The sequence below is a fragment of the Thermomyces dupontii genome (genome assembly GCF_041956625.1).
Source record: "Thermomyces dupontii strain NRRL 2155 unplaced genomic scaffold VTN31scaffold_8, whole genome shotgun sequence".
NCBI lineage: Eukaryota > Fungi > Ascomycota > Eurotiomycetes > Eurotiales > Trichocomaceae > Thermomyces > Thermomyces dupontii.
Genome location: NW_027192314.1, coordinates 858298 through 884510, shown reverse-complemented (window position 1 = coordinate 884510; position 26213 = coordinate 858298). Strand labels below are relative to the sequence as shown.

The 26213-nt window shown below is 54.2% G+C and overlaps 10 protein-coding genes across 10 annotated transcripts; 7 read left to right on the top strand and 3 right to left on the bottom strand.

Moving 5' to 3' along the window:
• Positions 1–159: 159 nt before the first annotated feature.
• VTN31DRAFT_7120 (uncharacterized protein) lies at positions 160–1050 on the top strand (the record flags this gene model as incomplete). Its single annotated transcript, XM_069407807.1, has 2 exons — positions 160–215; positions 285–1050. 2 exons carry the CDS (start codon positions 160–162, stop codon positions 1048–1050), a joined length of 822 nt encoding a protein of 273 aa, XP_069258423.1.
• Positions 1051–6311: 5261 nt separating this feature from the next.
• VTN31DRAFT_7119 (uncharacterized protein) lies at positions 6312–8390 on the top strand (the record flags this gene model as incomplete). Its single annotated transcript, XM_069407805.1, has 3 exons — positions 6312–6741; positions 6829–7586; positions 7656–8390. The coding sequence occupies 3 exons, from the start codon at positions 6312–6314 to the stop codon at positions 8388–8390; spliced, it is 1923 nt and encodes a 640-aa protein (XP_069258422.1).
• Positions 8391–9242: 852 nt separating this feature from the next.
• On the top strand, positions 9243–10804 carry VTN31DRAFT_7118 (uncharacterized protein; the record flags this gene model as incomplete). The annotated part of the gene is made up of 4 exons (XM_069407804.1): positions 9243–9354; positions 9461–9609; positions 9664–10679; positions 10741–10804. 4 exons carry the CDS (start codon positions 9243–9245, stop codon positions 10802–10804), a joined length of 1341 nt encoding a protein of 446 aa, XP_069258421.1.
• A 1014-nt stretch (positions 10805–11818) lies between these two features.
• On the top strand, positions 11819–15210 carry VTN31DRAFT_7117 (uncharacterized protein; the record flags this gene model as incomplete). Its single annotated transcript, XM_069407803.1, has 3 exons — positions 11819–13490; positions 13541–14570; positions 14628–15210. The coding sequence occupies 3 exons, from the start codon at positions 11819–11821 to the stop codon at positions 15208–15210; spliced, it is 3285 nt and encodes a 1094-aa protein (XP_069258420.1).
• A 946-nt stretch (positions 15211–16156) lies between these two features.
• VTN31DRAFT_7116 (uncharacterized protein) lies at positions 16157–18697 on the top strand (the record flags this gene model as incomplete). Its single annotated transcript, XM_069407802.1, has 1 exon — positions 16157–18697. The coding sequence occupies one exon, from the start codon at positions 16157–16159 to the stop codon at positions 18695–18697; it is 2541 nt and encodes an 846-aa protein (XP_069258419.1).
• Positions 18698–18877: 180 nt separating this feature from the next.
• VTN31DRAFT_7115 (uncharacterized protein) lies at positions 18878–19498 on the bottom strand (the record flags this gene model as incomplete). Its single annotated transcript, XM_069407801.1, has 1 exon — positions 18878–19498. The coding sequence occupies one exon, from the start codon at positions 19496–19498 to the stop codon at positions 18878–18880; it is 621 nt and encodes a 206-aa protein (XP_069258418.1).
• A 236-nt stretch (positions 19499–19734) lies between these two features.
• Positions 19735–20268, bottom strand: VTN31DRAFT_7114 (uncharacterized protein; the record flags this gene model as incomplete). Its single annotated transcript, XM_069407800.1, has 1 exon — positions 19735–20268. The coding sequence occupies one exon, from the start codon at positions 20266–20268 to the stop codon at positions 19735–19737; it is 534 nt and encodes a 177-aa protein (XP_069258417.1).
• Positions 20269–20552: 284 nt separating this feature from the next.
• VTN31DRAFT_7113 (uncharacterized protein) lies at positions 20553–21722 on the top strand (the record flags this gene model as incomplete). The annotated part of the gene is made up of 4 exons (XM_069407799.1): positions 20553–20586; positions 20655–20862; positions 20976–21347; positions 21428–21722. 4 exons carry the CDS (start codon positions 20553–20555, stop codon positions 21720–21722), a joined length of 909 nt encoding a protein of 302 aa, XP_069258416.1.
• A 1870-nt stretch (positions 21723–23592) lies between these two features.
• VTN31DRAFT_7112 (uncharacterized protein) lies at positions 23593–25176 on the top strand (the record flags this gene model as incomplete). Its single annotated transcript, XM_069407798.1, has 4 exons — positions 23593–23649; positions 23778–23850; positions 23902–24488; positions 24538–25176. The coding sequence occupies 4 exons, from the start codon at positions 23593–23595 to the stop codon at positions 25174–25176; spliced, it is 1356 nt and encodes a 451-aa protein (XP_069258415.1).
• Positions 25177–25321: 145 nt separating this feature from the next.
• Positions 25322–26147, bottom strand: VTN31DRAFT_7111 (uncharacterized protein; the record flags this gene model as incomplete). Its single annotated transcript, XM_069407797.1, has 2 exons — positions 25322–25837; positions 25941–26147. 2 exons carry the CDS (start codon positions 26145–26147, stop codon positions 25322–25324), a joined length of 723 nt encoding a protein of 240 aa, XP_069258414.1.
• Positions 26148–26213: the final 66 nt, after the last annotated feature.

The window sequence follows — 26213 nt, the reverse complement described above, 5'->3', positions numbered from 1 at the left end:
CTAAACATAAATAGTAGCCACTTAGGAGCTTAGCTTTTGTGTTGAGCCTGAGGCCGATTTCGAAACTCGACCGTCTCTCCTCCGGAGTATGCAAGTACTCTGTGAAATCCTGTCATGAGATGACCCTGGACGATTTGATGACAGCCATGATCCTCCAGCATGAGGCTGTTTCTCATCCGCCACGCCGAAACCGTCCATAACGTCGGACAGATATGGTATTTCCTTTCACCTCACTCCAGAGTCATGTTTGGGGCCTCTTTTTGTCTAACCATCCACAATGGCAGGGCGGGTACCACCGACTCTCCCTTGACGAACCATGGCATGCTACAGATTCAGCATCTAGCCAAGTACTTTGCCGCTTCGGGCATTCGCTTCATGCACGTTTTTTCCTCGGATCTCAGCCGAGCCCGGATCACCGCCGCTGGGCTCTGCTCGGAAGCGAGCATTGAGCAGGTCTCTTCGCCCATCGAGACGCCATATCTGCGGGAGAGGAGCTTCGGCTCTTTGGAAGGAGTCTCCTGGCATAGCACCGCCCGCTCTCGAGACGGCTCGTCGTCGACGAAAACCGCGACGAGCGTGGTTCACGATCAGCCGGAAACGGTGGAGTCCATGAGAGCGCGGGCGACCGCCTTTGTGGAGGAGTACCTCCGACCCTTGATGATGGGGGCTGCGGAGGAGACCGTTGCGGTGGTCGCGCATGGTGTCATTCTTTCTGTGCTATGGGAATGCATCGCGGCTCTTTTCCGGCCGGAAAGTATCAGGATTGGTGTCGAAGCGAGAAGCCACCGGGTGTTTGGGGCGACGGTGGTTGTCAAACCATTCTGGTCAAATACCGGTTTCATGGAGCTCATGATTGAGCGGCCTGTAAAATCACTAACTCAAGCAAGTATCTCTCCACCTCTGGCGGACTGGACATTGACCGTCTTGGCCATTGATAACAAACCCCATCTGCGCAATCTTCGCCGGACCGGCGGAGGTATTGGAAGTGCATCGCATGATCCTCGACAGCAAAAGATTTACCGGTTTTTTCATCCTTCGCCTAAGACGTGACCTTTTGCAGTTACACCGCTCATTCCATTCCATTCCACAGTTAGGGCAAGCCATATGATGACCTCTCTCACACGTCTCAAGGTCGAAACATGTTCTCGACCGCATGCGGAAGTGTGAGATGCTATACGAAGTACATGTCCAACTGCTGTCTGATTGGCTTGTCCTTGCTGGCTATATCAAAGGACTTGAATTCCTTCATTTGATCGTCTTTGGTGCGAACTGTGCATTCTTCTTTCCCTCTCCCTGGGTGTTCAAAACATTGCCAAGTATTCTTCCGAATCGCCAAGCTTTGATGAGTTTGATCTGGCGTGCTGTGCCCACCTCTGACCTCCGGAGGCTGAAGAGACAAGAAGCTGTAACTGCATATGATCACCAGGGTGTAAGCCAGCTTAGACCGGATTCATGTCGGCTAACTTATTCCATGTCATTCCCACGATTTCTCAATCGGCCGAGTCGCTGTGGGCTGTTGTAGGTGGAACACAGACTAAGCTGGCTTCGAAATATTAATCTTTCCACCCAAGTGGTTTGGGCCACGCCATATACTACCGGCCGTCTCATCGTCTAGCATCCCTGGTCCATCCGGCAAACAAGACAAAGGCGATAAAGAGTGCAACGTGGCGCGAAGAATTCGGAACATCAAATCCTTTCCATCGTTCTTTCACTTGCAATGCCAATTGATAGGAATTTGTTTCATTTCCGCAGTTCGTCTCCACGAAATCATCCTGCATCCTTTGTCCTCCGAAATCCACAAAGACTTGGGGATGGCCTTTTTCAGAGCCAAGTCGAACCCTGGAACTTCTCAATCCACCTCTCAAGTCTAGCACTATCTAAAATATTCAGTGTCCATGTAGGTTGAGTTGGGCGTTTAAAGCCCCTGAGTTTGATCGGAAACGTTTCCAGTGGGCTCGACAAGTGATGAAGACGCCTAGGGCGGCCAGGCAAGGAAGCCGCCGAAATTGTCTCCGATAACCATTTGCCAGTCGCAGACAAGTCCATGACGGATCGTGCAGGGTTCAATGCGTCAAACTGTCATATTTGCCAATCATCTCCTGTCAAAGTGGATGATATGAAGCGTTGACACTTGACACTGATTCGGTCGTCGTTTCGGTGATTTCGGCTCCGAACCCTGCTTCTGCACGTGAATTCTAACCTACTAACTAATGGATCGAAAAAAAAAAAAAAAAAGACATGTACGTACTCCGTACTCCGTACAGAGTATTAGGTACACCATGCTTCCTTGATCCTTCAGAGTCGACAAGATTACCGCGCTGAAAATCTGTTGAGAATGAGGAATCGTCTGTTGACTGAAAAGATACTGAATAATACCTACCTACCTACCGAACAGCAGCAGCAGTCTCGTATCCAGTCTCGTATATCCCGTACTTAAAAGCCCAGCAGATTCCCATCTTGTTGCGACGACAACTTCGGTCTGCAGCCCAATCGCTTTGCCGGTTAACGAGCTGGGGCCTTTTTTTTCTTTTTTTTTATTTCCGCCTTCCCCGCCGCGATCTCGCTAGCTTCAGGGATTTTAGGCGCGCAGCGTGCCAGGAGAAATACCCTGGACACCCCCCCCCTTTGCCCATGGAATCAAATTTCGTTTCAATGCTTCGAACATTTGTCTTCATTGCTTCTTGTCATTTCCTGAACCCCTTCCATATTAGACGACGCCATCAGCATTGTCATCCTGCGTGAGAGTGTCGACCTTTATACGTGCATCGTTGGCCGTCACCTGTCGCCCAGGGTACTATTCTTGGGGTACGGAAGAGATCAATCATCACCGAGAACAAGGCCAGTGACTCCCTGGCCTTACTGCTATTGAGGCGACAGAACGTGTAGGAACGCAATCGCAAAGCAGACCCCCCCCCCCCCCGGGAATACTTCAGTTCCCCTGTCGACTGAATCTCGAAGATGGAAGGCACCACCATGTGGCATCGTCGTCCACCACCACCCCAAAGCGAACCCTCGCTGGTAGATTCCAGCCCTGAGCATGCACATTCCCTGTCAAACGGCCGGGGGTCATCCTCATCATCATCTGCCCAGATGCATCGCCGCGGCCCTATTGAGGGACCCTATGGCCGCCCTCTCACCCGTCGAGTCACTTGGCGATCCTCTACGTACAGAATCATGTCATATCTTTATATACTGGGGGTGTTGTACATTATCTGGCTGCTCCGGGATTTTTTCTACAGACCGCTTGCCTTTCTCTCCACTGCTCCGGGTCGTCCGGCCATGGACGGGCCCAAGGGAGTCTCCTTGGAGGAGTAACCCCTTATGTATTTCTTGGGGGACTCTCGGCCTCCGATAGACTGCAGTCGGCAGTTGCTGAGTTCCTCGGGCAATCGGGCATCATTGGGCAGCGCCACATGCCGAAGGATTTCGACGGCCCCGTTGGCTTCCCAATTCCCGCAGTTAGCATTCGATCCTAGCACCCGATTATTCTCCGTTATGATATGATCGCTGGATGCCGGTGGCTGTTGAGATCCACCGGGTCGAGGTTCCGGCATTGTACAAGCTGTTAAGACAGATCTTGGGGAATGTACGGGATGTCGGGGACAAGGAACCTCCCTGTGGATCTTGATCTTCCCGCCATTTGTATAGCATTTATGTCGGGTTGCCGATGATCAACTCGGTATCCCGGGTCTCGTCCAAGCCCGGAATTCCGCTAGGGTCCTGCGTTCTCCGCGTGTCAATAGAAGGGGAGTTACTCAAACCGGTGAGGGATGGCCAACGACAATGATCACCACATTCGGTGAAAAGCATTATTTTCGCTATGATCTCAATGCTTCGTGGTACGTCCGTGTCAAAGGTAAATGGTGCATCCTTCCACGATATCTAACTGGAATCTAGGGCCGGGTTGCCCCTTGGTGCACCGGGTTCGAGGAACAAAATCCAGCCCCTGACCAAATCGTCGACGTCTCGTCTCGATGAACTCAACGATGACATCTCTGTGGAGTAGTCCGGGGTGTTTGCTACGGCCACTGTCCTCAGAGGCTCGGCATTGACTCTTGATTCTGAAGGCTCTCTCTCGTACCGAAAATTGAAACCGATTCGTCATGTCGGTCCATTCCGACGTCCAAAACAATTGCTGTTGGGGGTTCATGTTGGCGGTTTTCCGACGTTGTTTCTCGGAATGTTGGGGCCCCCGCAATTGAGAGGGCTTGTTTCATGGTCAGAGTTTAAAGTTGCAGTGCTCTGGGGAAGAGATGTTGGTTTGTTGGATACTATCGACACTGCACAGAGGAAATCGAATCAGCATCCCGACTGCAAGTCGTCATTGCCACGCCATCTCGTGCTTTGGATTTCATATTCAACTCTCTAATCAACGCCCTACAAAGTGTTAATATCACAATAGTTCCTCCGTATCTAATTTCTCGTTCAAGGCTTCTTTCCCGTTCGGGCGTCTGACAATCTATTGACAAGCCTCACAGAGCAATTTGACTTTAGCCAAGTGTTGGATGAGTTGCATATTATTTGCCTCCAGAAAAAGCCAAGTTGTACCCACACTCGTTCCATCAACAGATCCATGTCTATACCGAGTACTCAAGTACTCCTAGCCTTGGGGTCTTGATATGTAGAGTGAGCCTTGTGGATGCGCAAACAAGAGACATCGTGCTCCGTAGCCTAACTAACTCCCCGTCCAGGGCCGATGGACTATCAACTCGTATTCCCCTCCTCGAGTTGACGTTGTCATCCACGACATATGCAGAGCAATGCTGCATCGACCATGCATGGCCCGATGGTGATCCCAAGCCGCACACAAATCGGGATGTTTTCTGGAAAACTCGCTAAAATCCTTCCAAACTCACTCCAACCAATCAAAATTGATCCAGTGCGTTATAGAGTTTGATTTTCCTTTCGTATCCTGGGTCCCCACGTGATTGAGGGACTGCAATTGAAGTTTAAGGCTCCAATCCAGGGCAGGGAAAAGCATTCTTTTTCGGGCGCAAAACTGAAATGTGGGAGATCATCTTTTCTCGGTTTTCTCCAACCTCTAGCAGTGCGATGACTTCATCATCAATCGGCTGATGAGAGCTGATGATCAAATTGGGGCTATTTACGGAGGACTCCATCCCTACTCGTATGATCTCGATCAGTTCCTGTCAACGCGATACGACTCGAATGGAGCCTCGGCATATCCAAAGAGGCAAGTGCGAAGCCCTGGACGCTGGACCTCGTGCATGATATGCCCTAACCAAATCAGGACTAGTGCTGTTATGGTGATACGCAAATTAATTACGGACCCTTAGCTTTTAACCCTTTAAGGGCTGTACCGTAATTACCATCAGCTCTCATCCCCCTCACTCGCATGCCAGAATCGTCAAAAGGGGGGTCCTTTGGACTGCTTCTTTGTCCAAGGGCATTGCCGGAAGTCGTTCGCCAGCGACAAATCAGTTACCTGATGGAAGTTTGGAACAAAAAAATAAAAAAAACGCAGAGTCAAAGAACCAAACTGTCCGATGCTCTCTGGGTCGGATTTCCGCCCCCAGCGGAACGAATTATGTATGCACACTATGTACGGGTGGGCTGCCCGCTCCCCAAGACCCGAGTCCGCCGTCCTATCGCGTTGCCTTTTCCCTCTCGGCAGCCTTCAGCAACAAGTCGTGATTCGGTCCCCTCCTCGTCAGGCCTGGCCTAGTGCTTAGTGCCTATACTGCCTCCAAGCGAACCAGCGCCAGAGTGGCGATGATGGGTCAAATGTCATTGCTTCTCTTTCTCTCGCTCGCTCTCGGGCTCTCCACGCCCACACACCGGCTATGTCGGCTGAGCCGCTCTGAGTCTGGAGGACTGGGGCTCCGGAAAAATCTTCTTCTTTAATATAGACAAATTGGTAGCCTCGTAGTCTAATACGTTGGGTGACTGATTTATAATATCTTGCGCGCGAACGGTTCGTGGTGAATCTCGCGGTGGTTGCGCTTTTATTGATTCCCGTCCACAGTTGATTCGTCTGCCGTGAAGGGAGATTTCCTTTGCTTCAACTGTTTCGACGGGCTTTGCTGGAAAAACAGACTTGTCAAACTGTGGGCTCTGGCATGGAGCCGAAGAACGTACAGTGCCTGAATCCCGACAGTGGCCCGATTCGGAAAGTGAATTGGTGATTCTGGGATTGAGTGTCGAGCTTCATCCTTCACGGCGCTGGGACTCGCGCGTCTGCAGGGGATCGAGTTCGCATCGCTGCATGGAGACCTGAGCAATCGACGCACCCTCCCCTCTCCCCAACCACTCGGAACGCAATGCGGTAGAAAAAGTCCTTTGCATTCGGTATGCACAAGACAAGCTCCTACAACGGCTCACACTCGTCGACTCCATTGGAGGAGACGATCGAGTACGCCGGCAGCAAGCCATACTATTCGATGCCTCGCCGTTCGCATATGACCGCCGCCGAGCGGGCCCGGCAAAACCTCAATGCCAAACTCGCCAATCCGCTGGCCGGGTACTCCCACGATGAGCTGCGCAAGCTAGGCTTGCGATTCTCCATCACCCACCAGATGGGTGACGAGGTCGACATCCGCGCCTTCGAGATCGGCGCGGTCCTGGCGCAGGCGCCGGAGAAGTTCGCCGACGTGGAGGAACTGTTGACGAAAGAGGAAATGGACGCCCTGCGCAAGGAGTTTACGAATCGATGGTCGCAACCGGCGCTCATGTACGTGGTAATTGTCGTTTGCTCAATGTGTGCTGCCGTCCAAGGAATGGGTATGTCTCTCCCATTTGTTTTTTTTTTTTTTTTTTTTTTTTTCGGACCGAGTTGATGGCGTGAGCCCTGACTTGGGATTCGTGCAGATGAAACGGTCGTCAACGGCGCTCAAGTATTGTACAAGTATCAGTTTGGTATTCACGGGTCGGATCCGCGTTCGACATGGTTGCACGGCTTGCTCAACTCGGCGCCGTACCTCTGCTGCGCCGTGGCCGGCTGCTGGCTGACCATTCCATTCAACCACTGGTTTGGCCGGCGAGGAACCATCTTCATCACCTGCGTCATCTCGACGCTGGCCTGCCTTTGGCAGGGCTTTGTCAACACATGGTGGCACATGTTCATCGCTCGGTTCGCCCTAGGGTTCGGCATCGGTCCCAAGTCGGCCACTGTGCCCATCTACGCCGCCGAGACGGCGCCGCCGGCCGTCCGTGGTGCCTTGGTCATGCAGTGGCAGATGTGGACCGCGTTTGGCATCATGGTCGGCTATGCCGCCGACCTGGCCTTCTTCCGCGTCGCCGATCCGCCGGGCATCGTCGGCCTGAACTGGCGGCTGATGATGGCGTCGGCCATGATCCCTGCCATCTTCGTGTGTCTCATGGTGTTTTCCTGTCCCGAATCGCCGCGCTGGTACATGAGCAAGGGCCTGTACGACAAGGCCTACCATTCCATGTGCCGCCTGCGGCATACGAAACTGCAGGCGGCCCGAGACGTGTTTTACATCCACACGCTGCTTGAGGCGGAGATGTCCATGAAACTGGGACAGCCCAAGATCATCGAATTGATTACCGTGCCCCGCAATCGGCGTGCATTGATTGCCTCGGAAATTGTCATGTTTCTGCAGCAGGTTAGTCTTCGACCCTCTCCCTTGCATTCCGTCTGTGGCCGGCGGTTCTACTCACAATTCGCGTGGCAGTTCTGCGGCGTCAATATCATCGCGTACTACTCCTCCGAAATCTTCCTGGAGGCCAACTTTTCACCCATCTCGGCCTTTGCCTCCTCGCTCGGCTTTGGTGTCATCAACTGGCTCTTTGCCATTCCGGCCGTCTACACCATCGATACCTTTGGTCGGCGGAACCTCTTGTTATCGACATTCCCGTGGATGGCAGTATCCATGTTCTTCACGGGCTTCAGCTTCTACATTCCCCAGGAGCACTACAGCGCGCGCATAGGCTGCATCGCCCTGGGCATCTTCCTCTTCGGCATCGCCTACTCGCCCGGTGAAGGACCCGTCCCTTTCACTTATTCCGCCGAGGCATATCCACTCTACGTCCGAAGCTACGGCATGTCCTTAGCAACTGCCACAACATGGCTCTTCAACTTCCTCCTCGCAATCACATGGCCGTCCCTCAGCGCGACGTTTACGACCACCGGCGGTCTGGCCTGGTACGGCGCATGGAACGTCGTCGGCTGGTGGTTGATTCTGATGTTCATGCCGGAGACCAAAGGCAAAACCCTCGAGGAGCTTGACCAGGTCTTCTCGGTGCCGACCAGGTTCCATGCGAAATGGGGGTTACGGCAGATCCCATACTTCATCAAGCGGTACATCCTGCGGCAAAAGATCCAGCCGGAGGTTCTGTACGAATGGGAAGATGACGGGCAGGGCATCGAGATGGACAACTGGCGTCGGGATGTTGGGATGATGATATGATCATTATCATACGGTGATATTTTTTTTTATCTCGGGTTTCATTTTGCTCTGGGAGAAGACATGAGTCTCGGAGTTACGGCCTCTACATGAGTTTTGATTCTTTGTCCATAGTATGTACACCTGGCATTTGCATGCGAACCATACTTTTGGGTCGCAATGCTCTGTATATAGAAGTAGTCTCTTCATGGAATACTATTTCGGGGAGTCTTTTTTTCCTGCCGAGTATACATAGTATACTCCGTAAACCCTTTTCTTTCCTTGCCGGAGCATCTGATGTTCTGTCTGGAATCGGCAGTGGATGGCGGCCGATCGGAGAAGCACGTGATCCAAAGCCGACCGAAGCGGGGAACCGGAGTCATGGAGAAATCCAGTTTGGGGAAGAACCGAAGGCGAATGAGTATGAGTCAGCTCCAAGCTTGCCGACCGAAGGAATTCAAAAGGACTGCTGATCGGATGATATAAGTCATCCTCGGCCTGGGAAAAATTTCACCTGAAAAAAAAGTCTGCCTGTCTGCTGATGGATTGAGGGCCTCTTAATATTATTCGAGAATCCCTCGTCTCGATTGATTCTCGTCTGTCGTTTGACCTCGGTACTACTACTCCGCATTCTCGCCCGCAAGCTCCAACCTTTCCCGCAAGCTCAATTGCCCTCCCGCCGTATTCATCCGATTCTCCTCACCCAACGCCTTTATTATTTGAGATCAATCAGGCGAATGTCTGGGATTCTGGCCAGATCCGACTTCAGCGATTGTCGCGGTTCCAGAAAAGAAAGAAGGTTCTGCCATTGAAAGTTTCCGAGGCCGGTCCGGCCCGCAGACATCGTCTTCGGCGACCACCCAGTTCTCTCATACCATGTGGAAGGCATCGGGGAAGCTCCTGGAGACCATCCGGCATTATGCCAGCTTCCCCGCAACGGGAGTCTCCTTGAGACAGATGGTCCAGTTTGGCGAACAACCGTCACCAGGTATGTTGGTCTGGCGCACTTGGGGTGCGGGCAGATTCTCTATCTTGGGAGTTTTCCGATGTGCCAGAGTAGAGAAAGAGGAAGACTGATTTGGCGTCGATTCCAGGGACCCTGTTTCGCGCCTCCCAGTTCCTTTCCGAGGAACTCCCCATCCGCCTCGCGCATCGTGTGCAGGAGCTCAATGAACTGCCTGACGGACTCAATGAGATGCCCTCGATCAAAAGGGTCCGAGATTGGTACATGCAATCATTCGAGGTTCGTACTAGCGGGATTTCTTGAAAGCACGGAGCTGATCTTTGCCGCGTGTAGGAGATTATCAATGTACCCAAGCCTAATTTGAGTCGCGAAGTGAAAGAGCGCCTCATGCGGTGTAGTCGCACCAATGGAGGGGAATCGAAAATCCTCAGCGAAACCACTTGGAACCCGAGCGTGAAGGAAGGCCAGTATCGTTCCGCGCCTCCATCCTTCAGCGACGGGCCGAATGGTTCACTCTCCAACGGAAACGGAAGCAGATCAAGAGGAGCCGGGACACGACGATACTTTGTCCCGGCCGACGACGGCGGCGATTGGCCGCCCGAGCTGGACGCGTATAATCAGCGGTTCGCTCAGACCCTTAAGCACATCAAGCGCCGGCACGACGGTGTGGTTACCACCGTCGCTCAAGGCATCTTGGAGTATAAGCGCAAGCGGCAACGGCTGCAGATCGACTCCACTATCCAGGCGTTTCTCGACCGGTTTTACATGTCGAGAATTGGAATACGCATGCTGATAGGGCAACACGTAGCGCTTACCGAGCAAACACACACCCATCACCCCAACTATGTCGGGATCATCTGCACCAAGACAAATCTGCGAGAAGTCGCGCTCGAGGCGATTGAGAATGCCCGATTCGTGTGCGAAGACCACTACGGCCTGTTCGAAGCCCCCAAGGTACAGCTGATCTGTAAACCTGACCTCCACTTCATGTACGTTCCTGGTCACCTCTCGCACATGCTGTTCGAAACCTTGAAGAACTCCCTGCGCGCGGTCGTTGAAAAACACGGCGCCGAGAAAGAGGAGTTTCCCCCGATCAAGGTGATTGTTGCCGAGGGCCGAGAGGACATCACCATCAAAATCTCCGACGAGGGCGGTGGCATTCCTCGCTCCTCGATACCATTGGTGTGGACCTACATGTACACGACCGTGGACCAGACGCCGAGTCTGGACCCGGACTTTGACAAGAGCGACTTCAAGGCGCCGATGGCCGGGTTCGGCTATGGCCTTCCAATCAGCCGCTTGTACGCGCGCTACTTTGGAGGCGACCTCAAGCTGATCAGCATGGAGGGGTATGTCTGGCCAATGTCACATCCACGACTCACGTCGACTAATTTCTGTGTGTCATTTTAGCTACGGCACGGACGTCTACCTTCACCTCAACCGATTATCATCAAGTTCAGAACCTTTACATTGACTATCGCCAGTCATGAGGGATGGCCGTCCGCGATTCACCACCTTCCACCGACTCCACCCGGTATACCCAGAACCTCCAGCACCACGGCCATCTCAAGGATTGACGCCGATGAACGTCCAAGCGCTGCGCGACAGAGTGCGCAGTAGAGAGGTTTCCGAGCGAAAACAGGTGGGCGACGTCGAGAGTGCTCTCAGCATGCCAGGTAAACTGCGTTGAGCACAGAACACGACGTCGATAAGGAATCTCCAGGACATGTACGGAGTACCGACATTTCCCAAACCGGTCCCTTGCGTGATCGGCTTCGGATCTGATGGGTAGTCGTTGCCCAAGTCCATCCAATCCCCTTTCGGCTCTTGGAGCAAAGCGTGCACTTTACATGTATATTGAACACTTACGGAGGCAGGTTTGCGGTCCCCGCTTTTTTGGGTTTGTTTCAACGATGCAATGGGATGTTGGTCCGCTGAAACACTCAAACGGATGAGTTTATGCATGGCTGGCTGTGCTGCTGCATTGATGTATGTATCATAGGATGCCCACATACTGTGACGGTTGGACTCGTACAGATGATGTCAAGCATGATCAAAATTGTATCTATCATCTGATGGAGTGCAATGTGAATAGACCGAAGAGATTGATCGTAGCTTCTTAAGATTTTCTAGTTTCTACTGCGGTCATAAAAGTCGAGGGCTGACGCAAAATGGAGGGCTCAAACGAGAATTGCCTTGTCGGGAAAGGGATTCGAATATGATTATGTCATCATGATGATGACTCATCAGAATTCAACAACCAATCAGATGCTTCAAGTCGATCGATCAATCATATACAGGCACGCCGGCCAGAGACTCGGGTCCATGAGCAGGCGTTGGCGGTGTCAGATGAAAGTCACCCGCCTCCCCATGACCATAACAAAGAAGACGGAAGAAAAGGCGGCCCAAGATGCCGTCCTAAGGTTCTAGAAAGGAGATCAAAGAACAGAAGGCAAAGAGGATGGATCCTACTAGTTCTGGGAACGACATGCTCGCCGCCTTCAAGCCCCGGCCGCTCGTGGAGTTCAAGCCGCGCGACAAGTCCAAGATCGAGTCGATTCTGGCGACTGGGGACCGGTTACTGGTTGGATTGAACAATGGGAATCTGAGGGTGTATCGGATCAATGAATCTGTCCATGAGAATGGTGGCGAACAACAACAACAACAACAACAACAACAACAACAACAACAACAACAACAACAACAACAACAACAACAACGAACAACCCCACCGCCGACTACGGGGGAGGACCGGAATGGCGATGGAGGAGAGCAGCAGAGTAATAATAGCGTGCCTAAGACACCACCGAAACCGACCGATCTCCTCCGCGAGCTGGAGCGATTCTCGCGCTACAAGATTGAACAATTGGCCGTGATCAAGGAGGCGAAACTGCTGGTGTCGCTGTCGGGGGGCTACGTGTCGATCCACGACCTGCAGACCTACGAGCTGCAGGAGCAGCTCACGCGGACAAAAGGCGCGACGTCGTTCGCGGTGACGTCGAACATCGTCAATGACCCGGACACGGGCGTCCCCTCGATCGTCTCCCGGTTGGCCGTCGCCGTGAAGCGCAAGATTATGCTCTGGACGTGGCAGGATATGGAGCTCAGCGCGGACACCTCCGAGATCACGCTCGTCAGCGGCGTTAAGACGCTGACCTGGGTGTCCGGGACGAAGCTGGTCGCGGGGCTGAGCTCGAACTACGTGCTGGTTGATATCCAGAGCATGGAGAGTAAGGATATTGTCGGTCCGGGGAGTATCGGTGGCGGCACTGGGCATGAGTCGAGTCGTCTTGGTGGTGTGGGCGTGGCTAGTATGAGTTATATTGGTATGGGGGGTGGTGGCCCCAAGCCGCTGGCTACGAGGCTTAACGAGGGACAGGTCCTGCTGGCCAGGGACCTTGACACGCATTTCATCGATAGTGATGGGAATCCCTTGAACAAGAAGCCGATCAAGTGGACACAGGCGCCGGAAGCGCTAGGGTACTCGTATCCGTATCTCCTGGCTCTCCAAGACTCATCAAAGGGCGTCCTGGAGGTGCGGAACCCGGACACGCTGTCCCGCGTGCAGTCGATCTCTCTCCCATCGGCTACTATTCTTCACATCCCGCAGCCAAATATCAGCCTGGCTCATGCTGGGAAGGACTTTCTTGTCGCCAGCGACCGTACAATATGGAGGATGGAAACCCTCAGTTACGACGACCAGGTGGACTCGCTGCTCGAGAATGGCCACCTCGACGAAGCCATCAGCCTGATCAGCATGCTCGAGGATGTCCTATTGACAAATAAACCGGGTCGACTCCGTGACGCGCAGCTCCAAAAAGCGCAGCAACTTTTCAATGCGCGCAAGTACCGCCAGGCTTTGGATCTGTTTGCAGAGGTCTGCGCGCCTCCGGAGGTCGTAATTCAGTTGTATCCCAAAATCATTGCAGGCGATCTCTCGTCGTTTGTCGAGGAGGAGCAGTCAGTCGATGGTGAGGAGGAGGAGGCCGCGAAGACTGCCGCTTCCGCGGGGAATGTGGAAGAGTCTCCGCCCGTCAACAAAACGACCTCCTATGCGCCATCTCTCACCTCCTTCCTTCGCGGCAAGAGCGACGATAATAGCGAAGCGGGAAGCATGCGCGGGAAGCCGACGGAGAGTATTCCAACGGACAAGCGGCTTGGTAGGTTCATTTTCGTTCGCTTCGATAGCAAAGAGCTGACCTTCATTCAGAAGGAAAAGACTTGAAAAATGCCGTCCGGGAGCTCCAAGGATACTTGGCCGACGTGCGCCGGCGTTTTCAGCGATTCCTCCATCCCGACGGCACTTTGAAACCAGGCTCCCTGCATGCCAACGGGGGTATGGATGAGTTTGAGAGTTCGGTGCGCATGCTGCTGGGTCTATCCAAGGAGGCCGAAGACTCGGTGTTTGAGGAACGCCTGCGAGAGAATGCCAAGCTTGTCGACACGACGCTCTTTAGGGCACACATGTACGCTACGCCTTCCCTGGCGGGATCATTGTTCCGCATTGCCAACTTCTGCGACCCGGATGTGGTCATGGAGAAGCTGGAGGAGACCGGCCGGCACAACGAACTCATCGATTTCTACTTTGGCAAGAAGATGCACCGACGGGCGTTGGAGCTGCTGCAGAAATTTGGGCAGGCGCCGCCGCCGCCCGAGGGGGACAGCGAAGGCGGCCAAGGCCAACAAGACGTCGACGCCCACCTGCGCGGACCGAGCCGCACCGTCGCATACCTGCAGCATCTCCTACCGGATGCGATCGACCTCATCCTCGAGTTCGCCGAGTGGCCGCTGCGCACGGATCCGGACCTGGGGATGGAAATTTTCCTGGCCGACACGGAGAACGCGGAGACCCTGCCCCGACAGCGCGTGACGGATTTCTTGCAGGGCATTGATCCTCGCCTTGCAGTGCGGTATCTGGAACATGTCATCGACGAGCTGAATGATCTGACGCCGGACCTGCATCAGCGGTTAGTCGTGCTCTATCTCGAGCGGCTGATGGCGCACAAGAGCGGGGAGGCTCCGTTCGAAGACGCGGCTGCCTTTGTCGCCTACAGAGATCGGTTTCAGGGGTTTCTCAAATCCAGTTCGCAGTACTCGCCGGCGAAGATGCTGGACCGGTTGCCCCGTGAGGACCCGGACTTCTACGAGGCAAGGGCCATTGCCTTCAGCAAAATGGGGCAGCATCGTCAAGCTCTGGAAATCTACGTCTTCAAGATGGGTGATCACCGAAAAGCGGAGGAGTAAGTGTCATTTTCTGTTCCCGAGTGGTAATTCGCTAATGATTGCGGACTACGTAGATACTGCAACCTTGTCCACGTCGCCGAGGACACAGTTCCCACCGAGGCGGGTCCAGCTGGGCGCGTCGCACCCACCGATGCGGACGAGACCAAACAACCCATCTACCTGACTCTCCTATCTCTCTACCTAACTCCCCCGCACGGGCAGGAGCCTCAGTACGGTCCCGCCTTGGAAATCCTAGCCAAGCATGGATCGCGCCTACCAGCCAGCTCAACCCTGGACCTGATTCCCGAGACGGTCCCGGTGCAGCAACTCGGATTCTACTTCCGCGGCCGCATGCGAGCGGCCAACTCCATCCTCAACGAGGCGCGCGTGGTCGCCAACTTGCACAAAGTGCAGAATATCCGAACGCAGGCCGAGCTGCTGGTCGGCGAGGGCCTTTCCGCTGGTCAACGGGGGAGGAATCGCCATGTGACGGTTTCGGAGGAGCGAGTCTGTCGGGTGTGTCATAAGCGGTTGGGTGGGAGCGTGATTAGCGTTTTTCCAGAGTACGTGATTCCTTTTCGATTTCCAAAAGTGCGCATGTTGCTGACGACAGGTAAAGTAATAGCGTTGTTCATCTTGGATGTGCGAATCGCATGACCTCGGTGTCGTAGATTGTCTCGTCATTGCGACTGTCATTGTTATGATTGATTGATATCAGCATGGGTTGTATTTCCGGCATGGCGTCTGTCTTGTGATGTGATACCCCGGGGTATTTAAAGAGAGAATTAATCCATCAGCTTGCCCGAACCACCTTCTCAACCCCCGATTAAGCGTCCTCGTCAACATTCTCCTCTCCGTAGTTCTCCTCCTCTTTCCTCTCCCGTTCCCGCTGCGCAGCGGCATCCTTTCCACCACCCTGCGCCTCAGCAGCCCTTTTATTGTCCTCCTCCATGCGTTTTGTTAGAAAGCCGTTGATCTCCGCTTGCAATTTGGTCACCGAGGAGCGCAGGTCGGACAGGTAGGCTGATTTCGCGGTCACTGAAGGAGAATCGCCATTCTGCTGTGCGGGCAGCGGAGTGGACAGAGGCTGTTGGAAGGTGTGGGAATGTGGTGGGTTGGGCGAATTGTAGGTTGCTGATAAAGTCGGGTTGGTCGCCATTGTGTTTCTTTTTCTCGCTGGTAAGAATATGTCTTGTCAAACGGACCGTCAAAGCAAGGGAGGGGGGGCGGGAACAAGAAAAATCGCGGACGAGGGGAGATGATTACCTAATGCAAGGGGGCATAATATGACTAAGCAAGGGTTGAGTTTGGCTAACCCTAAACAGCATAGTGGGCTCAGCCCGCCAGTTCAATTCGCGGGGAGACTCCAGCCCAACGTTTGATAGTACGCTCCATGATATGATCGTCTACTCTGTACATACTATTTTACTCTTGAGTTGATCGGCCCGGACCGCGTCTCCGATTCTGCAGAATATTGTGGAACCAAAGCATGGCGTAATTAAATCTCCAAGTCTTTATTTCCGGCACGAGGCTGACCGCATCATGCATCTTGCATTACAATCCTGGCAGCCTCCTTACTCCGCACTACTGACTTCGCGCGTCCATGAATCCTCCTCCAACGCCGGTGGGCCGTCCGTCAGAGCCCGACCACCGGCGCGGCTCGTCCGACAGTGATGTTTCGGTCTCTTCTTCTCGTCCGAAGGGACTTCCTGCCGCATCTTCGGACGTTTCGTCTTCGTCCAACGCAGCTCAGCGCAATAACGCCACGCTCTCTCCGCCGCCGATCCGTCCCTCGGGCAGTCCCCGAAGAGCGGCTGCTACAGCAGCCCATGGTGAGGCCAGTGTCCACAATTCGCCGAACGTGCGCTCGTCCCACCGCATAGTATCGGATTCTTCGTCCAGGCACCGTGCGCGACACAATTCGCAGGGATTCTTTGAACCATCGCTCCCGACGACAGGCCTTCCCGACCACGGAAGCGCAGTTGGCGCTGCTGCCATGGCGGCTTTGACAGCATCTCAGATCGCCGCGCAAGCAGCGATGCAACAGCAGAGTCAACAACACCAGCAGACGTCGCGCCATCGCTCGCAGGCGAGCGATGACAGCACCCACAGGACGCGCAAAGGGAGTACCCAGGACTCTCCGCCACAGTTGCAGCCTGCCGCAGCGGCGGAGCGCAGCGCTGTGTACCAGAATGGGTTGGTGGGAGGAAACACCCAGGCGGCAACCACGGCAGCGAACCTTGTCTTCCCCAAGTTGTCGACGCCGAGCAGCGACCACAGCGATCCTCACCAACACAAGCAAAAGTCGGAAAAGGAAAAGTCCAAGAAGAAGCTCTTTTCCAAACCGAAACATGTGGGCATCTCGCGCGATAAGGATTCTTCGGGCAAGGACAAGGACAAGGCCATACCGTCGCCAAGTAAACTGGGGTTTGGCGGGTCGAGCGGGTTGTCGCGCATCGTTAGCGCATCGACGACGAACTTGACAGAGTCGAGTAATTCATCCATGTATAATCTCTCCAATGCGTCTGCGACAACGGTCGTGCCGGCGGATCGCCCCGAAAAGGAAAAAGACAAGGAGAAAGATAAGGAGAAGGAAAAGGAGAAAGACAAGGAAAAGCACAAGCATCATTTCCTGTCTCGACAGAAGCTAAAACTAAAGGATGACCACTACAATCTGCCACTGTCGTCCGCGTCGTCGAACTCAAAACCTCTAGACCCGAGCGCGCCCCAGTCGCTGTACAGTTTTACCCCGTCGTCACCAGCGCCTTCGTCCTCTCCGTTCGCAAAGTCTGTCAGTGGGCTCGATCTGCTGCATGGCGGCCGCGCGCTCCGAGAAAAAAAGCGCGAGGAGAAAGCTTTGGCGGCCGGGCTGGATTTTGGCAGGGAACTGGATGGGTCTGACCCGGCGGCCGGCGGTCAGCCTTCGTCGCTCGGCAGCTGCGGTGGCAGCGTGCTGCATGGCGGGGATGCGGCGATTCGGGAGACATTGCAAGGTTTTGGTCTGCACAACATGACGGCCGAGGATGTGTGGGACTTTCTCAAGGCCAAGCTGCTGGTGGTATTTGACGGTGGGGACGTGCGCTATGCCGTCGAGGATTTGAACAAGCTGGTTGTGATCCACATCCAACGGTGTTTTCAGAAACGGGTTGCGTCCGTTGTGGTCGAGGACCTGCGCGATTTGCTCCGCACGGGGTTCTCGTCCCTCAGCCACAGCCTTAGCGGTGTGCCTGATGAGAAACTGGCACCGCACCTGGTGCAGATCTGGATGCTGGTTTTTGGCACCGTGCTTCCGTTCATGCAGGCCGTGTTTCTGCCACTCGATCTGGAGTTCAAGGGTCGGGGGTCGATCATGACGACCCGGGAGGCGCGCGAGTTTTGGGGAGCGATGCCCAACAGTGACTCGCCAGACACGTCGATCGGCGAGGCGCTGGACGTGCGGACAATCGTCCTGGTGGAATTCCGCGATACGGTGATCCTGCCGCGGTACGACAGTCTCAAGGCGATCTTTTCGCGGCTCAGCCTGGAGAACATCAACGCGTCGGTGAACGCACTCGGGACGTCGCACAGTGGGAGCAGCGCGGGTCGTCCCGGCACAGCGGCGTCGCTGGACCCCAACTACGGCAGCTTCAACTCGCAGTCATCGCTTAACAACAACGCCACCGCAACCGCTGCGGGTAGCTATTCATCAGACTCGGCAAGCGCCGCGACACGCAGTCGAGCAACCTCCAACACATCGTCCAACACGGACCAGCTCATCTTCCAGTCCGTTGCGTCGCCGTCGCAACGCGCGCACTACCAGGCGAATCTGGCGGACTCGTCGCACGTGGTCACGGACACGGTGGGCCGTATGCTGCAGTGTTTCAGCGTGCTGGCGAGCGTACAGAGCGGTGACGAGGCGCAAGAGCGCATCGAGACGCTCAACAAGGCCCTCAAGCACAACTGGCTAGGCCGCGGCCGCACGGGGCGCGACCGACGCGGGTTCGTCGGCACCAAGATCCGGCCGTCCACAACAATACCGTCGGGCAGTAAGAGGAACAGTAGTAGCACTACTACTACTACGACTAACACTACCAGCGACGATGCGACGAGTACAGAGAAGCGGTGGTCGGCAAGGTCGTCGAGCGATGAAGTGAGCATGTTGTAGATGGGAAGATTTAACGATACCACCTCTGTATGATAAATCTTTTTTTTTCTCCATGATTGGTCCGTTTCGATCTTGTTCGTCTGGTACGTGCTATGGAGTTTGAACATGTATATTTATTGACACCTGATGTCTAGCATCATTTGATCAATTCGAAACAGTTCGACACTCTGCATCAATCAATCAGTCAATGTCCATCTCAAGAAAATCCCCATTCGACTCCACATCCGCATCATTCCCACTATCCTCGGGTCCGATCCCGTAAACATTGCCATCCCCCTCATCCTGGAGGTGTTGTGTCCTTCCCTTTCCCTCAGGCGGACTTGCGTCGTTGGTCCCGTCGTCGTCGACGTGATCGGATGGCATAGTATCCTCGCTATCCACCCCCTCAGCGGTAATCCACCCCAGCCGTACCAGGAGCACCGCGCACCGAGACCGCAGGGCATTCGGCGACATGTACACGCCCGTCCTGTACGCCAGGACGATGGAAATCTCGCCGAACGGCACGTTTTCTTGACACAGGAGAAGCAGCAGTCTTTCTACCGCGGAAAGATCGTCAATGTGGATGGTAGGAGTGGTCGTATGGGGCTCCTCGCTGGAGCATTTCATGACCACCGGCGCCGGGGAAGGCGTGGGGGTGTCAATGTCATAGAACGACGAACTGGCTTCGTCGTCTTCGCTGGCTGGCGCGGCAAGGTCCTCTCCCTCGCCGTCGTCGTCTTCGTCTGCTCCTGCTGTGATGAAGCGCTCCGAAGTTAGGTCGGGGGAAGAGCGGGAAGGGGAGGATGACGTGTCGATGAGCATGGGGTCATCGCTCTGCGTCCCAACCACGGTGTTGTTGTTGTTGTTGATGATGAGGGAATGCTGGTGATGGATGCGGGGTCAGTTCATGGCAGGAGCCGGGGAGGGACTCTCTCGGCGAAGTCACGCACAATGCCATTGTTCTCATCAACTGCTGCTGCGGTCCCACCGTCTCTGTTGACAGCTGTGGACGCACCCACCTCCATTCCCGCTATCTTGTTCACAAGCTGACCCGCTGATCAGCACACGCTCTTCCGGGACCGCCGGGGCACAACAACAACAATAACAACAACAAAGGGACAATTACCTTGTTTATTGGAGTAAACGGTGGCATTTTCCGCTCTCGCCGAGAGTACTGGGTGGTTTAGATCTCGTCTTTCCTCTTTCTCTCCCACAAGCTGCACCGTGGTTCCTTGCCTCCAGGATGTTTTGGCAAGTGAGGGACTGATGTTGTGTGCAGTAGAAAGATTTATTTTATCTGTTTGCTGCATCCGGTAGGTCCTACACTGGATGTTCACATTCACCTTTGTGTAATGGCAAGGGCATTGAGGTATGAGAGTGTGAGAAGGCTGGTTGAGTTTGCTGCCTTCCATCTGCTTTGGCCCTTCTCTGTTCAGAGCTGGACGGTATGGTAAATATATGTGTGTGTGTGTGGTTAGGTTCTCTTGACTGGGATGAGTGCCAGGAGATAGTACCATGGTGGTGATTAGGGCTGGGTAGGAGGAGGTGAACAGGACTTTGGTTTTGGGTTTGGTGTTGGGAGTACGATCCATCTATGTTGGATGGATCTGGTTTTGTTGTATGAAGTTTTCATCAGTTCTCCGTCTACATGTTTTCTCCTGGTATGTTGAGGGTTTAAATGCATTGCTCTAAAGATTCTAGGACGGGAACACATTCTAACATGTAACCCTAACCCTAAATAGAGCTTGTACCTGAGGCCTGTCAGGATTTGAGCCGCTTCTTTGTTCAATGATGTAAAAAAAACTACTACTACTTAACCAGATCCCGTGACCGGAATCAGGGTTCACACAACTCAAATCATTATCGGACTACAGCCATGTCCAGCACAATTCGAGAGTCTCCCAAGTGGAGTATGCGACAGGTTACCAGGATATTCAACATTGTGAGTGACTAGTTGGTACTAATGGCTCCGTACTAGACAGAACAGACCCCGCGGCCCGTACGAGCCGAGCCCTGAACTCGCCCAACTGGCGTGTCAAAACCGAAGAAAACACGCCGGATGCCGCTGCCTCCAGCAGCTCGCAAGACGCCTTCGCCGAAGGACGACGGCTCTACGTCGGGAACCTGCCGTATGTCGCCCGCAGGCAGGATGTGGAGGCGCTTTTCCCGTCGGACCAGTATAGGATGTATGCCTAGCCAGCCCGTTACCCAGTACCTCTCGCATTGAACATGGTTCTTGTTCTTTTTCTATTTGTCAATGATCACTATGAACATGTCTCCGCTGATCGTTTCCCTCGAGCGTGCGCATGGACTTCTCCGTCGACCCCTTCACCAGCCGCAACCCGTCATACTGTTTCGTGGACATGGAGACCAAAGAACAGGCGGACCGCGCCATGCGCGAGCTCAACGGCGTAGACTTGCTCGGCCGACCCGTCAAGATCCGGCCCGGGGTGCCACCCAAGGCTCCGCGCGGACCGGCGCAGAATGGTCCGGGGGCGCCGGCCACGAGGGCATCGTTCACGTTCGACCGATGGACGCGCACGGACGCCGAGCAGCATTTCAAGGGCTACAGCGCGCAGGGCCGGCGGCTGTACGTCGGCGGGCTGCCGAAGCTATTCAATCAGGCTGCGATTGACGCGAAGATCAATCAATTCTTTTCTGGGTTTCAAATGTATGTTCTTGTTTACCTACCTAACTACCTACCCCTCTCGCGCCTTTCCCACGGCCGTCTGCTCGCTCACAAGCATACAGCGAGGCCATCAGCAAGATCATCCCGCCGCCTAAGGACAAACGTGACCTCCCCGGTGACCGCCACTACCTGTTTGTCGACTTTGCCAGTAGCGAGGAAGCCAGCCGCGCCATCGAGGCCCTCGACGGAAAGGTCGGGCCCTGGGGCGGCAGACTCAAGATCGCCAAAGCGCGCGGCGACTCGTGGAAGCCGGACGAGAGACAGTATTGGATTCCCGGCCGTCGTCCAAGTGAATGGCTAAGAGAACGGGAACGACATCTCCAGGAACAGGAGAACTCCGGGTCGGTGCCTGTCTGATTGTACAGTACTATATTCATAATACCTACAGCCTGGCCTGCTCCCGCCGGTACTGACCTTCATATGTAACATTTGTCAATCTAGCAAGTATCAATTCATGACAAAATATGTACTATCTTTCCATCCAAGTATCCTGTACTTGTTAAAGTCCTTTCGATGAGCTGTGCGAAAGGGCCTGAAGTCCGTCCTGGTGATCGGCCGGAGAATGTCAGCTTCAGCCTGGTCGGCGACAATCGTTTCCGTACAGTTGCTGTTGGAGCAAGGTGCTGGTGGTAACGCACAAGGGGGGAATACGGTACTGCTCTCCAGGTTGCTATTGATACTGAAGAAGCGCACAGAGTTGATCCGGGAGACAATTGAACACTTTTCAAGTGCTGTCTTGAGCAACGGTATCAACGGGAAGGCATGTCTATGCCTTTTGATATGATTATACCGAGTATGCTATTTCAAGAGAAGTTTGAGCCCACGGTGGAAGGTGGATGGATGCATCAGCGTGCAAGTAAGATCCTAGCAGTCATTACTAGAAGACGCTCTCTATGCTCTGTCCGCCGGCGTGTGGAACGCAAGTACTATTCTTCCAACGCCTTGTTCAAGCCCGAGAGCATTGCCACAGGAAGAACTGGCTCCGCATCTGGAAGCTCGAGTACAAGTCGGGATTGAAGAACCAGAGCTGTAGTAGATGCATGGTCGCCTGAAGCAGAAAAGCAAAACACCCAAGCTACTTGTTTCAAAGGCAACCAGGAGATTTGCATCTGAGCCGTCCATGTTTACCAATTCATCCGTTGATTCATTCATTGATTCTCTGATGATCATTCAATTCTATCCGGTGGAAGCTCTGCCATAGACCGCATTAGACGATGCTTTTCGAATCAGATAACCTAACACCACCACCTCGCCAATGATTGTTCTCCAATTGCCCCACGGAAAGATGACTGATGACGTCTCTGCAGATTTCCAGGGACATTCGGCCTTTCGGTTCTAGAGTCTCTTTTTCTTCAAAAATCACCCAACCCGCGGACCCAGTCTTCCGGGCCCGCCAGTGTTCATCTTCCAAGTGTTCGTCGCGGTCGAGGTCGACAACGACGGGCGGCGATTGCAGGACCGAGACCATGTCGTTATCTGGCGATGCTGGGCGCAGGGAATCGACCAACAAAATCTTCTTTGCTAGTGTGAGTGTTGTGCCCTTTAGAATGTTTGTTTGCTTTTTTGCATTTTACCGTCTTTCCCCGCTGTCAAAATCCCATTTGTTGAATTGTTTCGTGATGGGATTATGTGGTGGTGCCGTCCAACCTCGGGTCTTCCCGTCTTCCGCCATCTACTCGCGGACATCACAATTATCCACCTCCATTCGCATCTTCTCCGGCCGGCCCATGCCACCGGACAATGCCACTCCTCAGTCACACGATGATGGATCTGACTAGAAGGGCCTGAGTATCAGGCTGGACTTTTCTCAAAGTCTCAGTGGTCAGGCGGTCGCTCACCGGGACCTGCAATCAGTTCCGGTTTCAATTCGTGCCCGCTCCGGATAATACCGCGCCACGCCTTCGCGCAGTTGCTGGAGGGTTCCTCGCCATGTCGGAGGAAAAAAAAAAAAAAAAAAAGCTCCATTGCGAATTTTGCGGGGCCCCCTGCTGAACGTTTTGGCTTGTTTGATGGCCGGCGCCGTCGCCGATAAATTCTTCGACCTGATTTTCCCGGTCGTCCACCATCCTCGGAGCGGTGTGCGGAAGAACACCCCAAGAACCCCCCGTGGATGCTTAGACCGCGGTCAAAACGTGCAGCATTGGTCTCCAAGTTCGCTGCTCTACTGCGAGTAGGTCCGACTTGAGGTGATGAGCGGGATCCTGAGTAGATTCGTCCCCTCGACAATATGACGCAGACGGCGGTCACCACCACGACCCAGGCTAGGATACGCCTTTGCATACCTGTAATGCACCTTGCTACCTCGATCTAGCGCATGTTACCGCGCTATCATTTCAATTTTTATACTGCTTTTTTTTTTTGTGTGTGTCGCACAGGATTGTATGCTCAATGCTAACTTTGGTCATTGGACAGCCCGATGACACGAAAATATGCGTGGTTATGGTTGGCCTCCCGGCCAGGGGCAAGAGCCTCATTGCGGGCAAAGGTACGGCAGAGACCATCCGGTGATTGATTGCATCCGTTCTGACTGCAGCAGCCCTCCGTTACCTGTCCTGGGTAGGCATCCCGGCCCAGATCTTCAATGTCGGAAGCTACCGTCGCCTCGTCTCGCCGCACCCGTCGGCGGCTTTCTTCGATCCTGGAAACCCCGAAGGCGAGCGGCTCAGACGAGCCGCCGCCGAAGCGGCCATGTCCGATATGCTGAAGTGGTTTCGAGCCGGTCGGGGCGTGGTGGCCATTCTGGACGCCACCAATTCGACAAAGGCGAGGAGAGCATGGATAAAGAAGCGCTGCGACGAGGAGGGGATCGAGACGCTGTTCGTGGAGTCTCTATGTGATGACGAAGAGATCATCATGAACAACATTCTCGAGGTCAAGACGTCGTCGCCAGACTACCGGGGACAGGACCCCGAGGTAGCCGCACAGGACTTTCGTAATCGAATCCGAAACTATGAAAAGGTCTACGAAACGATTGACGAAGACGAGAAATCGTATACCTATGTTAAGTTGATCAACGTCGGGTCGACGGTGGTCATCAACCAGATCAAGGACTATCTGTCCAGTCGGCTGGTCTATTACATCCAGAACCTACACATCCGCCCTCGGTCTATTTGGTTGTCACGAGTACGTAGTATCCCTCTCTTTGCAACGACGGTAGCTAACAGATCCCAAGCACGGGGAATCCGAGTACAACCTCCTTGGGAAGATTGGCGGCGATTCCGATCTGTCCCCCCGCGGTGAAGCGTACGCGCGTGCGCTGCCGGGGCTGTTGAAACAGTCGGGGATTCCACAGGGCGGTAAATTCGTAATCTGGACATCAACTCTCAAACGCACGATCCAGACCGCACGACACCTGGCCGCTGAAACAGGCTTCGAGAAGCTCGAATGGAAGGCACTCGACGAGCTTGACAGCGGCGTCTGCGACGGCCTCACGTACGAAGAAATCGAGGAGCGATACCCGGAGGACTTTGCGGCCCGGGACGAGGACAAGTACAACTACCGATACCGCGGCGGCGAGTCGTACCGGGACGTGGTGATCCGGCTGGAGCCGATCATCATGGAGCTGGAGCGCAGCGAGAACGTGATCATCGTGACGCACCAGGCAGTGCTCCGATGCATCTACGCGTACTTCCACAACATGTCGCAGGAGCAGAGTCCCTGGATGGAGGTGCCGCTGCACACGCTGATCAAGCTGACGCCGCGCGCGTACGGCACCGAGGAGCAACGCTTCAAGGCGGACATCCCGGCCGTCTCGACGTGGCGGGAGAAGGGGAGTTCGGCAAAGCATCCGCCAAAAGATGTGAACAAATAGAATGAGCCTGATGTCATCATGTTGGTACATGGGCGGCGTTAACGGATGGACTATTTGTTGTATCTCTCATCTGGATGAGTACGATCATGTATGCAAGTAATTTTTCTTTACAAAAAAAAAAAGTATTGCGCGAAAAGCGATCATATTAATCAATCTCCATATTGTCGTCAAGAAAGACGTCATCCTCCTGAGGATCCCATCTTCGACGTGTATCCGAAGCCCTCACTGTCGGCGAACCGGCGCCCTGACGAAGATTCCCAGACGCAGACCGAGACAGCGCAGCAGGAGATCTGGCGCCGGCCGACGAGGGAGAAAACGACTGATCATCTTTATACCTCTTCTTTGGCCGAGCCCTGTCCCTATCCTTGTCTTTGTCCCCCTTGCGCGGAGTTCTCTGCTGCTGCTGCTGATGATGATGATGCTTTGACTTGATCGCCTGGTATCTCGCCCAACCTTTCTCATCGTCCAGTTCACAGACATCTTCAATCCGCGGTCGCGGCGCGCCCAGCGTATCGATCCATGATAAGGAAGGATCCGAGTCAGGATCTCGGCGAGTGGTGCTGCGGGAGGAGGCATGGGCATGGAGAAGCGAGTCTTGCAGGGAAGGATTATCCGGGGCGATGAATCTCGCGGTGAACCGGCGGCGGGTTTGGAGAATGCTCTACATTTAACGCAAGTTGTATCAACTTCCATTCTTTTAATTTTGATCAATTCCATGTCAGGAGTAGCGGGAAGAATTCGGACTGGCGGAGGGAAAATCGTACCTCATGCGACGTCAACGCGTGAACGAGAAGAAGCTCCGGATCCTGCAGGATACACTGCGCGACGTGTCGCTGCTCGCGCATGACGATGCGCTCCTTGCGTTGGCTAGCATGAATGCGGTTGAACTCGGCGATTTGCGATGCCACGCGTTGTTGCTGTGCTAATGTTGCTGGTGATGGTGCTGGTGCCGTTGACCGGTGTGTATACATGGGGGGCGAAAGAGAAGAGGATATATATGCGGGACCTGTCCGATGGAAAATGAACGTGTCAGAGAG